This window comes from Rhagoletis zephyria, unplaced genomic scaffold (genome assembly GCF_001687245.7).
Source record: "Rhagoletis zephyria isolate East Lansing unplaced genomic scaffold, Rhagoletis_zephyria_1.1 Rzeph_scaffold_03142, whole genome shotgun sequence".
Classification (NCBI taxonomy): domain Eukaryota; kingdom Metazoa; phylum Arthropoda; class Insecta; order Diptera; family Tephritidae; genus Rhagoletis; species Rhagoletis zephyria.
Genome location: NW_016160226.1, coordinates 35,990 through 51,159, shown reverse-complemented (window position 1 = coordinate 51,159; position 15,170 = coordinate 35,990). Strand labels below are relative to the sequence as shown.

The 15,170-nt window shown below is 35.4% G+C and overlaps 1 protein-coding gene across 1 annotated transcript in view; it reads left to right on the top strand.

The window, feature by feature from the left end:
• The window catches only part of LOC108368486 (uncharacterized), a gene marked incomplete at its 5' end in the record, with an annotated part of 30,214 nt that overhangs the window by 9,364 nt on the left and 5,680 nt on the right, over window positions 1-15,170 (top strand). Inside the window, 2 exons of the mRNA XM_017623335.1 lie at window positions 3,730-3,878; window positions 4,791-4,976. Coding sequence (XP_017478824.1) covers window positions 3,730-3,878; window positions 4,791-4,976 — 335 coding nt within the window. The remainder of the gene's footprint in view (window positions 1-3,729; window positions 3,879-4,790; window positions 4,977-15,170) is intronic.

The window sequence follows — 15,170 nt, the reverse complement described above, 5'->3', positions numbered from 1 at the left end:
TACCTTTATAAAAAAACATTTTATATGAAAAATATTATGAATACTGAAAAAAAGATGTAGGTGGCTTAATTTTCTGAGCACAAGTGTACATTGTGGATTCCATATTCTGTCGTGATAAAAAATTGTCATAATAAAAACGGTTTACTATCCAAATGAATGACTTTTATTTATGCCTAGATATATAAAAATTTGGGCGTGCGACTTGTCCAACCTACACCGAAGGTTCCTCAAAAAACTTGTAGGTTCGAAGAAACGGAGTCGTTTAGAGTTCACCCAAACGACTTCACCAGAGCGCCGTCGTAACGACGTCGTTTCGAGTTCACCCAAACGACTTCACCAGGGCGACGTCGTAACGACGTCGTTTCGAGTTCACCAAAACGACTTCACCAGAGCGCCGTCGTAATGACGTCGTCTTCGCCCTGTGGCAAATTGTGAGGTTTCAGTTTTGTATACATGAACTACGCATGATTGTGTTAGTGCATGTGGCACATGCAAACAAAACGAAATAGAAAACATGTTGTCTATGTGTGCGTGTCAGTCCACCGTCAATCCGCCATTTTCGCGGACTGAAATGAGCGAGGTAAACTCGAACTCTCTTCCCCTCTTATACACACAAAACCGGTTTTAGGCGGACTGAGCAGTCCAGTGTGCGGAGGCCCCATATTCACCTAGATGAATGTGAGGTGCGATGACGTAATAAGATGCTATGTGATGTGACGTCAGGTAATGCGATGAAATGTGATGTGATTTCATGTGATGTAATGTAATAGGGTGTCATGTTATGCCAAATGATCTCATATCATCTGATGCTCTGTCATGTGTTGTCTCATCATGTGTATAGATAACAAAATCGGTAGAAGCATAGATAAAAATGTCACTAACAAAACCGATAAAATGATCGATAATAAATATAGATAGCACAATCGATAACAATATCGATAACAATATCAATAAAAATATCGATAACAAAATCCATAAAAATATCGATAACAGAATCGTTAAAAAAATCCATAACAAAATCGATAAAAAATCGACAACAAAATCAATAAAAATATCGATAACAAAATCGATAAAAATATCAATAACCAAAATCATTATTGTTGATCCCAAATCGGTTAAAAATATCAATAACAAAGTTGATAAAAATATCGATAAGTCCGAGAATACCGAAAATCCCGAAATAGTTTCCAGCTTTATAATTACCTGTATTTTAATCTTTCCTCTTTTATCTTCCTCTTTACTCTTATTGGTATCCTCATCCTAATCTGTTTCTTAATATTTAACTTTGTTTTTACCTTTATGTTTATCATTTTCATCATCTATGTATGTACATACATATTCCCCTTCACCTTTGACCTTATATGAGTAAAGTGTTTAAATTTACCTTGATCTTAATTTTTGCATTTATTTTTATTTTTACCTTCATCTTTATCCTTTTCTCTATCTATTTACGTACTCACCTTTACTTTCATTCTTCTATTGGTCTTTATCTAGGTCTTATTCTTTAACCTTTTATTAGAACGTTTTTGATAATTAATACCATTTGCATACATTTAAAAAGCACCGGATGGGACCATTTCCATGTGAAGCTTCCGTGTGCAATTTCCGTTTCACTATTTTCGTGCGCAACTTCCGTTGAATTTGCCAATTTACTTCCAATCAACCAACCGCCGCTAAATATGTTTCACTACAAAAACTTTTAGGAGAACTACTATCTGTTATCGGATGATTCCGGGTGTCAAAGTCCTAGCGTGTGGGGAAAGTTTTTGATCGATAGTCACTAGGGAGTGACCACAAACGATTCATCTTCGCCCGGTTTAAGCAGCTAGCAACTTCCGGTGTTTACACCACGAATCCAAATGAATCTTTTAATATTTTGCTCTCCTTGCCTGTAGTCAATTAAATATCTCTCCATCTAACTTAAAGTTAGCTCAAATATGTAAAACAAAATTGCAACTGCAAAAAATAAAACACAACAAATAAATGCATCTTAAAGAGAGTTAAGAAAATACTTACATATGTATGTCGAAAACCACAGCGGACAAGATGCGCGCTTTGCATTACATTGAACTCAGCTTATTTACACTTACAGTGTTTTCTTTTCTCAACGTCTTCACATGCTTATTGTGTGCTATTTCTTTAAAATGTTGCACTCTGATAATGTTGCCACATAGGAGGGCGACATATTTTTCGAGAAAAGAAAACGCCATTAGTTAGGTTATCATAGTTAACTAGCAGTGTGTTATTTACGAAGTCGACTACCGATCCGGTTATGTGTAGGTGTGCTATGTCACAAACACTTGTGAGCAAAGCGTGGCTTAGAATCCATATAAGTGCACTTACATATTTATGAGTTCATAAAGTGAAATCATTGTACATACTTACAAATATCAATAGATGTTTATCACTTATTGATGTAAACACAGACATAAAAGTGCCAGTGTGGCAATAAGAAAAAATATGTCCATGCAATAAATTCGAAATGTCGAGCGCTTAAGAGCACTTTAGTGAATTGCACATGGCAATGTTGATTTTTTTTTTTTTATATCAATGGTGACAACATACGATCGAATGCATTGATTTGACGCCTGCTTTTGTTTAAGTTTTTCTTGCGTATACACAGTTGTTTATTTCTATTATTTTGCGACGAATCGTTAACCTCGCTCTGTATATATTTTTTTGACGGGTAGCTAAATGCTCAGGATGGTTTTTTTTTCTTCAAAAATGTAACCTTAACTTTGAGCTTTTTTTTTTGTAAAGGAAATTGTGGGAATTGACTTCGGAAATGGGTATTTTGTGACCATTACGAATCAGAAAAATAAGTGGTTGTGTACGCCTTTGCAGATTTTAATATCACCAAATTGGAATATTTTAGAAAACGTACAGAGATTATAATATAATAAATAAAAATATATAATTTAAATACTTAAACAGCATCGCTCTCACCCACTTTTGTGACAAAAATTAATTTTGAACAAACAAGTACCTCATTTAAAAAATATATTTTTCATGATCTACCTTCTGTTTCAAAAAAAAAATTAACCCTTGACGACCGATAGGCTTAAAGGGGTCATTTTAAAATTTGTGTTTTTATTGAAAAAGTTTAAATGCAGATTTTCTTCTAAATATTTAAATTAAAGAAACAAATCCATTTATTTTGAAAAAATATTGCCAAATTTTATTAATTTCATTTCAATAGTGTTATTGAGCTTTGTACCACGATTTGTCTGTTAGCAAATTATTAATTTTAATTCAAAGTTGGAAAGGTCTAAATTTCTAAATTTTTCTGCTGAAAAGTTAAAATAAGCCGCCTTCCAACAAAAACTCATAAAAATAACCAATAGTGCATNCAGATTTTCTTCTAAATATTTAAATTAAAGAAACAAATCCATTTATTTTGGAAAAATATTGCCAAATTTTATTAATTTCATTTCAATAGTGTTATTGAGCTTTGTACCACGATTTGTTTGTTAGCAAATTATTAATTTCAATTCAAAGTTGTAAAGGTCTAAATTTCTAAATTTTTCTGCTGAAAAGTTAAAATAAGCCGCCTTCCAACGACAACTCATAAAATTACGAATAATGCAGCGTAAAGACGAAAATAAGAGTAATAAGTAGGTTTCATCAGATTATATAAGCCAATTCATTGCAACTAAAAGAGAGCAAATCCTTGAAATAATAATTCTTATTACAAATTCAACAAAAATAAATTGTTTAATATTTTCGCAGATCGCACCGCATTTATTCGCTATGAATTGGCCAGGGCCATGAATCGCTTCAATACAACCACCAACAAAAGCTCCGCTCGTGCCATTAATCCACGCTTCTTTCTAAATCCCAACGTTTTACTCAATCCAACTCAGCTGATGACATTCGAGGTAAGTGGAAAAATTATTTTATTCATATTTACATACAAAAACAACAATGACATTTTGTGCAACGTTGCTGAATTCCTCCCCGTTCTGCTGGCTGTAGAAAATCTTGTTTGAGCTTCTTTTGCTTACAATTCTCAAATTGAATTCACTTATTCCGACTGTTTGTCAGCATTGTCAGGCAAGTAACGCATATTGACAAGCGTGCTTGATCGCGTAAAATGCATACTTTATTCTCTGCCACGCTTGGCAATTTAGGATTCGAAGTAGAGAATAGGTTGCGCTGACGTATACGCAATTTATTGCCGCACTTCAAAGTGCTTGCTCTCAAGCAAGTGGCTTACATCGAATAGAAACTAAGTATGCGGTGACATTGAATTAATATGGACGTTAACAAATGCTGTGTTAAGTGTACTTTATAACTTTTACCGTTTTTAAATGGCTAATGCAGAAATGTTACGTCCTACTCGTGTTAATGCAGTTATTTAAATTAGCCTGTAGGGGGTTACTGTTGAAAACAAAAAATAAATAAATAATTTTAAAACTTTATTGGTTTGCTGCGTAGACAGAACTAGCAAATAACTCATAAAATTTCTTGCAGAAGTTTCCGAAGTCTGCAAAGTTTTGCTGTTTGCGAGTGACAGGGAAGTTGGCATTCATTTGAGTAATCAGAGCAAATAACGAGCGAAAAATCATAGGCGGCGGCATTAAAATAAACACTAAAATATGATGATATGAGTAATTTTCTTAAAGATTGCTTGCGGTTTTATAAATCCTGAAACTAAATATTCTTTCCTTGCTTACAGTCAATTTCACGAAAGCAATTTAAGTGAAAAATGATTTAAATTTTTTGAATTTTATGTGTTNATTCATTGCAACTAAAAGAGAGCAAATCCTTGAAATAATAATTCTTATTAGATATTCTACAAAAATAAATTGCTTAATATTTTCGCAGATCGCACCGCATTTGTTCGCTATGAATTGGCCAGGGCCATGAATCGCTTCAATACAACCACCAACAAAAGCTCCGCTCGTACCATTAATCCACGCTTCTTTCTAAATCCCAACGTTTTACTCAATCCAACTCAGCTGATGACATTCGAGGTAAGTGGGAAAATTATTTTATTCATATTTACATACATATGTATGTATACAAAAACAACAATGACATTTTGTGCAACGTTGCTGAATTCCCCGTTCTGCTGGCTGTAGAAAATTTTCTCAAATTGAATTCAGTTATTCCGACTATTTGTCAGCATTGTCAGGCAAGTAACGCATATTGACAAGCGTGCTCGATCGCGTAAAATGCATACTTTATTCTTTGCCACGCTTGGCAATTTAGCATTCGAGAAATAGAATATAGGTTGCGCTGACGTATACGCAATTTATTGCCGCACTTCAATGTGCTTGCTCTCAAGCAAGTGGCTTACATCGAATAGAAACTAAGTATGCAGTGACATTGAATTAATATTGACGTTAAAAAATGCTGTGTTAAGTGTACTTTATAACTTTTACCGTTTTTAAATGGCTAATGCAGAAATGTTATGTCCTACTCGTGTTAATGCAGTTATTTAAATTAGCCTGTTACTGTTACTGTTACTGTTAGGGTTACTGTTGAAAACAAAAAATAAATAAATAATTTTAAAACTTTATTGGTTTGCTGCGTAGACAGAACTAGCAAATAAATCTTAAATTTTCTTGCAGAAGTTTCCGAAGTCTGCAAAGTTTTGCTGTTTGCGAGTGACAGAGAAATTGGCATTCATTTGAGTAATCAGAGCAAATAACGAGCGAAAAATCATAGCCGGCGGCATTAAAATAAAGACTAAAATATGATGATATGAGTCATTTTCTTAAAGACTACTTGCGGTTCTGTAATTCCTGAAACTAAATTTGTTTTCCTGTTTTACATTCAATTTCACGTAAGCATTTTAAGTGAAAAATGATTTTGATTTTTTGAATTTTATATGGAAACCGACAGAAAATAAAAAAAATCATTTTCCTTTTAAATTGCTGGTGAAACCGGCGGCTAGAAAATAGTAACAAAATCATTTTAGCTTGTTTAACAGTTTTTCACTTTTAACTAAAGTTTGCTTGTTCATTTCCTAAAGTATTCAAACCAACTGTATGAGGCATTTGTGGGATGTATCTTGAATTATTTTTTGTTTGACGATAAATATGCTTTTGAATTCTACGATAAAAAGTTCAGTGGCAAATTTTTAAGGGGTTAAAATATTCTCTAAATCACTTTCTCTCAATTTTAACGAACCCAGCTTGAAAAAGCTCCACAACGCGCTATATGCATGCAAAAAATTGCTAAGTATTCGATAGTATACAGCCATGGTTAGATTATTATTACTCTAAGATGCTCTGAAATGTCGTGGAAGACTTCGAGAAAACGGCCATATCTTGAGCCAGTAGAAAAGCTACAGCTTCTGGCTGGCAACCCCCTCTTTAACGGCAGCGCAGAAAATAACAACAACGGCTGCAATAGAAATGTTACTAAATATGCCGCCAGGAAGAAGTTTCAATACCATAAGACCAGGTTAGCCTTTTTGAGGCTAGATTTAGTAATTATATGTTTGCTCTAGCCTCGGAATTCTAGGTTTAGCTTCGAAATATATTTTTTTTTTACACTGAGAACACACACTGAGAAAACAAACCGGTTTTCTAGAAATGTAATCAACTTTTGCAGAGAACTACTCCCTTATCCTCATCGTTCATCGTAATCTTTGGAAATTCGAGCAGCCATGTTGAAAGACGACATGAAAAGCTTTTATTTATGAACACTTTTGGGCTGGACCTTACCTTTGGAAGCTTTATTAAAAGCATGCGGAAGCATACGAGAAGCTGCTTTCTTCAAAGAAACGGATGTTAAATAAAAGAAGAATTGAATCATTTATGTCACGGTGGAGAAAATTTATATGATTGTTATGACGTATTTCGTGAATATTTTCCCTTCTAAGAAAAGCGGATTTAGAAGGCCTGAAACTTCCATACAAAAAAAGGAGTACAGAGTCCACAGCACGGAAGGCCTATTACTTTAAGAGATCAATAAAAATCCCTTTAAGGCCACTGGGAAGTTTGCCTTGAAGTTGTATAGGAGCTGTTAAATTTTTCAGCATATAAAAGCAACATTTTTTTGCGATCACCTGGTCACACCGCACAGGACTTTTAATATCTAAAAAAATTAAAAAAAAAAATATATATATTGGGAAATAATGTAACACATTGACCTCAAGCCGGCATTAAAAAGGATTATTTGATTAAAAAAAATTCAAGGGTTCGGTGATAAGCGAACTGCTGAATTTGTATAATATCATGATAATATCNTCTGAAATGTCGTGGAAGACTTCGAGAAAACGGCCATATCTTGAGCCAGTAGAAAAGCTACAGCTTCTGGCTGGCAACCCCCTCTTTAACGGCAGCGCAGAAAATAACAACAACGGCTGCAATAGAAATGTTACTAAATATGCCGCCAGGAAGAAGTTTCAATACCATAAGACCAGGTTAGCCTTTTTGAGGCTAGATTTAGTAATTATATGTTTGCTCTAGCCTCGGAATTCTAGGTTTAGCTTCGAAATATATTTTTTTTTTACACTGAGAACACACACTGAGAAAACAAACCGGTTTTCTAGAAATGTAATCAACTTTTGCAGAGAACTACTCCCTTATCCTCATCGTTCATCGTAATCTTTGGAAATTCGAGCAGCCATGTTGAAAGACGACATGAAAAGCTTTTATTTATGAACACTTTTGGGCTGGACCTTACCTTTGGAAGCTTTATTAAAAGCATGCGGAAGCATACGAGAAGCTGCTTTCTTCAAAGAAACGGATGTTAAATAAAAGAAGAATTGAATCATTTATGTCACGGTGGAGAAAATTTATATGATTGTTATGACGTATTTCGTGAATATTTTCCCTTCTAAGAAAAGCGGATTTAGAAGGCCTGAAACTTCCATACAAAAAAAGGAGTACAGAGTCCACAGCACGGAAGGCCTATTACTTTAAGAGATCAATAAAAATCCCTTTAAGGCCACTGGGAAGTTTGCCTTGAAGTTGTATAGGAGCTGTTAAATTTTTCAGCATATAAAAGCAACATTTTTTTGCGATCACCTGGTCACACCGCACAGGACTTTTAATATCTAAAAAAATTAAAAAAAAAAATATATATATTGGGAAATAATGTAACACATTGACCTCAAGCCGGCATTAAAAAGGATTATTTGATTAAAAAAAATTCAAGGGTTCGGTGATAAGCGAACTGCTGAATTTGTATAATATCATGATAATATCAATTTGCTATAATATCATGACGCACCCCAACAGTTGAAGTTTAATCGCGGCCACACACTTAACAAAAGTGCAAGCTAACAATTATTTTTATTAATATTTTTATTGCTGTTTATAAGGCATTGCCGGCATCCTAAATATTTTTCTCCTTCTGCAGAGAAACCTACCACTTTAACGAATATTCAGGCATTTCTTAGGTACTAGATGAAGTGGCTTTTTCTGTCCGACCTTCGGGATAGCAATCACCCTTAGTCTTCTTTACACCTTGGGTATGTAATTTAAAGAAATGCCGCATCTTAAAATTTCTAAAAGCGGTGCGAAAGGAACCTGTATGCTCTTCTGTGGCATGGCTAGGAGGATGCTACTGACCATAAAATGAAACCAATTTCCTCGTCAATTTACAAAATTGACCATTATGTGTCTAAATATATTAGGCAAAAAAGAAAAACGAAAAAAATTTATGCAACACCTTTTCAGCAAATTTTCACACATACCCAAGGGATTTGTTGTGCGCTGACTTTATTTACCGAGTTAAAGGAAAATTCAAAGTTTTTTGTCAAAGTTAATTCTTGATAAAGCAGGAATGACATATTTATTCCTATTTTATGTACGTATGTACATATATGCTTTTGTATCAAACCTGTTGTAGACGTTGCATAACAGCATAACACAACACGCAGAATACCAAATGTGGCAGTGGGCAGGACATACAGCTTCCCGTAAGCATACCGCCGACAGCAAGACGCTTAACGTAAGGATACAATTTGAAACTGTGTAGCTTGCAAGCGGTTCAAGACACGTGCAGATCGACAAAGACACACACACGCTGTCCGGCACAAACGCACGCACGCACGCCCACACACATCTATTGACGCACAAAATTTACATGATGTAGCTACAAGTTGTATAACTTGTATGACAATTTCTCCAAAGGATAGAATAACCCAAAGGTACAGATATGGGTTGGTCATAAGAAAATTAAGGTAAGGGTGGACAGCGCGTGCCATAGAACGTACCCGGGTGGGGTCACGTAAAAGGCTAGACACATAAAATATTGAACGAAATACGTGGTCAAGCGCGGGCAACCCAAAAGGCAACTATTTATGTAACGCGCTGTAGAAAAAAAGAGGGTGCGCTTATTTCGAATTTCGTACATGAAAAGAAATTTGAATATTTTTGCCATTATGTGCCGAGCTTCCACAGGCATGATGTGTACATACATAAAGATGGCTCAATCCATGCAAAATTTAGACCAAATTTGTTTTTGTGTGAAATATTTATTTTTTTTTTTTTTTAATTTATTATCGAAGAAGACAGCTATTTTTTATTTGATAATGATATTCGAAAATCTCAACAAAAAATAAAAATAAAAAATACGAAATTTTTAACACAAAGAATTATCTATTTTTAAATTGTTTGCAGTTAATAAACTATTTGCCGGAGAAAATCAGTTAAGTGACCAAATGTTCCTAATTACTTCGGCTTTCTACTAGAGTGCGACGAAGATTTAAATAAATAATTGTTTGCATTAAAAAAATTCAGTTTTTGTATATTTAAAATTTTCTTTTTTTTTATTAATTAGACACCGTTTGGTATTTTTTTTTTTTGCGAATAGAAAAACCCAAACTGTAGAAGTTACTAGTTTTATTATGCCTGCGTACCATGATAAAAACATAGCAAGGTAGAACCGTTCTCTTGATTCGTCGGCCATGGTTTTTTTTTGAAGTTTGCCAGCATTTTAAAATCATATAAAACTGAAAAAAAAAAATATGAAATTGTTCAAGATTTTTTTTGTTTGAGATTGGAAATGAGAATGTGTGTGTGAGTTTGTGAGTAAATTTAAAAATTAAAATGCCTAAAAACTTCAAAAATGTTAAAAGTGTCTCTCAGCGGTTCTACCTTCCCATATTTTTAACATGCCTGCGTACATAAAGTTTCAGCGCGCAGGCATGCGCGACAAATAGTTTGTTAAATGTAGAATATTGAAAAGAAGACACTTCTCTGTGAGTTCAAAATGTCGAAATTTTTATTTATTTTCGAATATCATGATGAAATATAAAATAGGTGTCTCCTTTTATTCGATAAAGTATGTAAAAAAAAATATTTCACAACAAAAAATTATTGAGGTATACATTTTGCATGGATTGACCCATATACATATTCTGTGCACATGCGTAACCAGTTAGTGGTAACTGGCAACTGTAAAGGAAACAACCGTGTATTCAAAAAACTAGCTTTTAACGCTCTTTAATTAAAGTTGACGGTTTATTTCGAAAATATTCTCGAAGAGGGTTGCCAACCGTTCAAAAAGTTAAAATCAAATTAATTAATGAGCTAAACGAAGTATTTTATAATAGGTACCAAACGAGACCGGATTTAATAAAGCTGTATCTATTTAGAAAATAATTTTGAAGAGGGTTGCCACCAGCTTAAAAAAATTAATTTAATTGAAAAGCTAAAAGAAATCCTACTAATCTTATACAAATGAAAGTTTGTGGAGTTAGCCTATGGCCTGGAATAATATGAAGCATATTTTCTAGAGAGGGTTGCCACCTGCTTAAAGAGCGGAATTCTAATTGAAATTATAAGTTCAGAGAAAATTTAACAATGTGTACGCCAGTCGACAAAGATTTAAAAACGTTTTATTACGAAAATATTTTGAAGAGCGTTGCCACCCATTCAAAAATTTTAATTCAGTTTTATTAATTAGTAATACCTTATTTTAACAATGTGGATGGCTAACGAATAAGATTTAAAAAACATTGTTTTGACAATATTTTAGAAAGAGTTACCACTTTCTAAAAATTGAAGTCCAATTATTTTAAATTAAAAAAAGTATTATTTGTGATTCGCAATATAGATATATTTTAATAAGTTTTAAATATGGGGTTGCCACCTGTGTAGGAAGGATTTATTTCGAATATATTTTAGGGGGGGTTGCCAAATTTTTAAAAGTGTAAAGAAATTTAATCAGTTCCCTCAGAGAAAAATTATAATATGGATGTTAAGCAAAAAAAAGGTCCCTACAGTACTTGTAGTAGTAACAGCTTCACTATACTATACTACTATACTAGAACTATTTGGGAACTAAAGTCTCAGGAATTTTCTGACAGAGAACGAAATGGGAACAAATCTTCCCTGAACCATTCCGCGAAAAAGGAAGCGAAAACAAATTTTTTTCATAGCATTTCATTAGTTTGAAATGTTGGAATGTTAAAATTAATCAAAAAAGAACTGAAGCATAATTATACAAATAATATCAAAGAAAGGTTTAAGACACGAACTATTCTTTCACAGATAATGAAAAATTTTACTATAAATGGATAGTTCGCCGTAATGATAAACGATCTGGAAGTTTAAATGATCCAGCTTTCCTCTGGCTTAAAATTAACAACCGTGGTTCTTACTGAAACGAATTTTCATTCAGGTGCCTCTCTCATTCTTAATGTAATGCTCTCAGAACTATTAATCTTGTTTGGTTCTTTAGCAGAACGTTCCCCAGAGTTTTGTTCTTATTTGATCCTCCTCGATATTTTCGTTCTAATTTTGTTCTCATTGGAAGTTTTCCTGCAAGTTTCGTTCTCATTCTCGAGAGTTTTGTTCACATTTAGTTCTTTACGGAAACGTTTCCGAACCTTTTATTCTCATTTTGTTCCCGTTCAAACTGCTCTCAATACTTTTGTTACCATTTGGCTCTTTTGTGGGAACGTTCTTGACATTAAATTCTGTTCTCGTGTTAAACCAAAAACCGGAACGCGTTCTTGGTCCCTGATAATTTAAGGCCTCTAGCAAAATATTTCAGAAAAGTATTTAGATTTACGTGATTTACGATTTCAACATACTTAAAAAAATTTCATTATTCTGATTCAGTTGATAAAATTTTTTAAACATATTTACGCAAAACTTTTAAGCTACAACTCTTCTATCATATGAGGTTATTCATAGGAAAATATTTTTTAAAAAACTTATTTTATTTATAAAAAACTCGATTATTGGAGGTATTTTCAAAACGGTCTAGCTTACATATGTACATAAATCTTAAAATATATTCGCAGAGGTCAAGAAAAAAATCAATTTTATAACTCCGATGGAAAACCGTACCCATTTTTTTTTATGCAGAGTGTTGCACTCTAATCTACATACGTATATAAGTAGTTCCTCTATAATAGGTTTGCTAATTTGTAAAACTCCGAGCGTCCATTACATTGATTACCAGTTGCATATTTCAGCCTAGAAATCAGATTTTTTTTTGTCTTATTTTCGTTTAAGTATACACTTAGGATCTGTCTTCTTCACCAATTTCCACTTCAGAAACGTTATGCTTCATTAAAATCAGAAGTGAAGTAAGTGTATTCAATGAAAGTGCTATTAGCTTAAAGAAAGCAGCAAACTGAAGTTATTTGTAAGCGCGCGAAGCAATTGCAATAACAAACATCAAATAAATTCCTATCAATAGACAGTCGATGTAGACAAGAAACTCTCCTTAAGACGCCAACTCAGAGTAACTATCAATACGAAGCTGTGCCATCGAGGATTGGAAATGCTGCCTTTCGGCATAGCTTCACTTCTTTGCACACCATTGCGAAAGTTTGCTTTGCCACTTGGTCTGCTGTGTCAGTAGAGAACTGCACACATAAATACATACTTGACTATGCTTGTGTATCTAACACTGTAGTAAGTATGTACTTTAGACATCAGAAATCGCGTCAAGGATATGTTCGTTTGAGTGCGACAGCCATCACTGGAATTCTATGGAGAAATGCTCAAAACGAGTTGCCAAAGAAAATAGGGCTAAGAGTACAAATAATACTTAGTTATAAAAAATAAAGTAGTATTTAGTGAAAAGAAAAGAAAAAAGAGAGCGTAAAAAATAGGTAACATTGAAAAGTTTTCCTCCCATAAAGGTGCTCAAAAAAGTTTCCAGCCTAAAAAGAGCTATGCTAAAATGCAATCTGGATCACACTTATATATCCTGTTAAGCTAGTTGATAGTTTTCTGCATGGCCGATGAGCTGGCACGACGAGGAACCCTTCGGAAAGTGCTCCGTACTAGAGAAAGTCTGGAGGCTGCGCTTACCTTAGTGGTCTACTTCGGCATAGATGGGCGTTTAGTCTGTGGACAGCAAGGTGGAAAAATCCTTTTGGCCATTTGTAGACCGTAGGTAGTCCAGAAACGTCTTCAAACTAAGCAAGTTACACCGCTCCCTATTGGTGGGAGTTCTAACTGTTCATCGCGTGATAGTTAAGGCTGATTAACATCGATATCCCTTTCAGCCCCTGCTGCATGGAGGATGTTGAGGTGATATTTTTTCAACAGTTGTGGCTCTGGTGCCCCGACTTTGCAAGCCTAAGGCGCAGGTACTTTGGGTCGCACTTTTTCCACACTATCGATGAGCTTTCGGGAATTGTTATTAGTCGCTTGAGGAGCTGCGTTGTGGGCACGGACCGGTTTTTCTTTATATATTATATTTACGAGGAGAAAGCATCGAAACCAAACTCCGAAAGTGTGGGATTTTAACCCGAACTAAACCTTCTATCGTCTAAGTACCAATCATCCCGATACTGCTTTCAGGTATTCCGTCGGTAGGTGTGGTTTGAGCGCAGGGGTCTAGGTTCGTTATAGTCCTGATGCAGTCCATTGAAAAGTTGCATCAATTTGGAACAGTCCTCCATGTTGTTTTGAAACAAGATATAAAAACCCACCTTAGCTGGATCGGCTTGTATCCACCCGAATTCGCCACGTTCACCTACGCCTCTTACTCTCTCACACTGTCTCTTCGGCTACCTTCTTATCATCTTAGCTTCTGGCGTATCTCTGCAATTGACATATTAAATGGATTTCAGGCATTTTTTGAGCTCAACATTATGCCGAATAAGTTATCTGGTCACAATCGGTCATCAGATAACGATGCGTTACTGGATCTATTTTCTTCAAAAAGTGACGGAAAACAAGACGTGTACCGCTTCTGCAACCTCTAGACACCTTGGAATAGAGGAGAGTCATCCAGATCTAAGCGTTGTAAATTTACGGTGGCAGCCATGGCCTGTAACAACCTACGTTATGTGGAAGTTTGCTTCACCGGCTAATCTAGCCAGTTATCTATAATAGCACCTAGGTATTCCAGCTGGCGCACCGATCTGACTACTTGGGCATCCACACAGGCAAGCTGGGACGGAGAGCTTTTCTAGCGCTGTAAAAATGTATCCCCATTCTGCCGAGTTAAATGCGTTTTCTCATCCAGCGTCACTACTGCGCAGTACTGCTTGTATGCGTCTTTCCAGCGCTTTCCTGTGATCATTTCGGGGATCAATCGCGGCTCTTGTTATCGCTGTGTTCGCTTTGGAAAACCATATTGTTTTGGGGATAATACCGCCTCGCAATGGATAAGGACTTGAAATCTGTTGTGGATGACGCAGCAGCTTTCCCTTGTTATCCAAAGGCATATGGGTCGATACGATCCCGGTATTGCCGAAGGTTTCCCTGGCTATGGGAGCAGAACAAGCTTTAGTCTTTTACATATGTTCGGAAACACGCATTGCTCGAGGCATAGCTAAAACATTTTAGCGAAAGCGTCCGGATTCTCTAAGATTCAAATTTTTAATGCCTTGTATGAGACGCCTGGTACTTTATTGTCCCCAACCATCTTAGCGGCTTTTATTACCTACTCTGTCGTCAGTTCAGCCAACTCACCAATGTTGATTGACTTAAAGGGTTTGCCGGCAGTTTTAGGTTGAGGAAACAAGGTCCGAATAAGAAACGCTAGGTGGCATCGTTTGGTTCCTTCCCCACTCCCTCTCTGCTTCTACCCTCCCCCTCATCCATCCGGCATCCACTCCTCTCTTAGGGGCGACAGAATGGACAGCTCGTCCATGCCTAAGTGTGCTTCCAACTACGGAGGCGTTCCTCTAACTTGACCCAGCCTACCATCTTTAACCCCCCGCAAGTTGGAGTACGGCCTTGTGTGATATTAACTGCTTTGTGTCCTAGAATCTGAGATAATCCCCACCT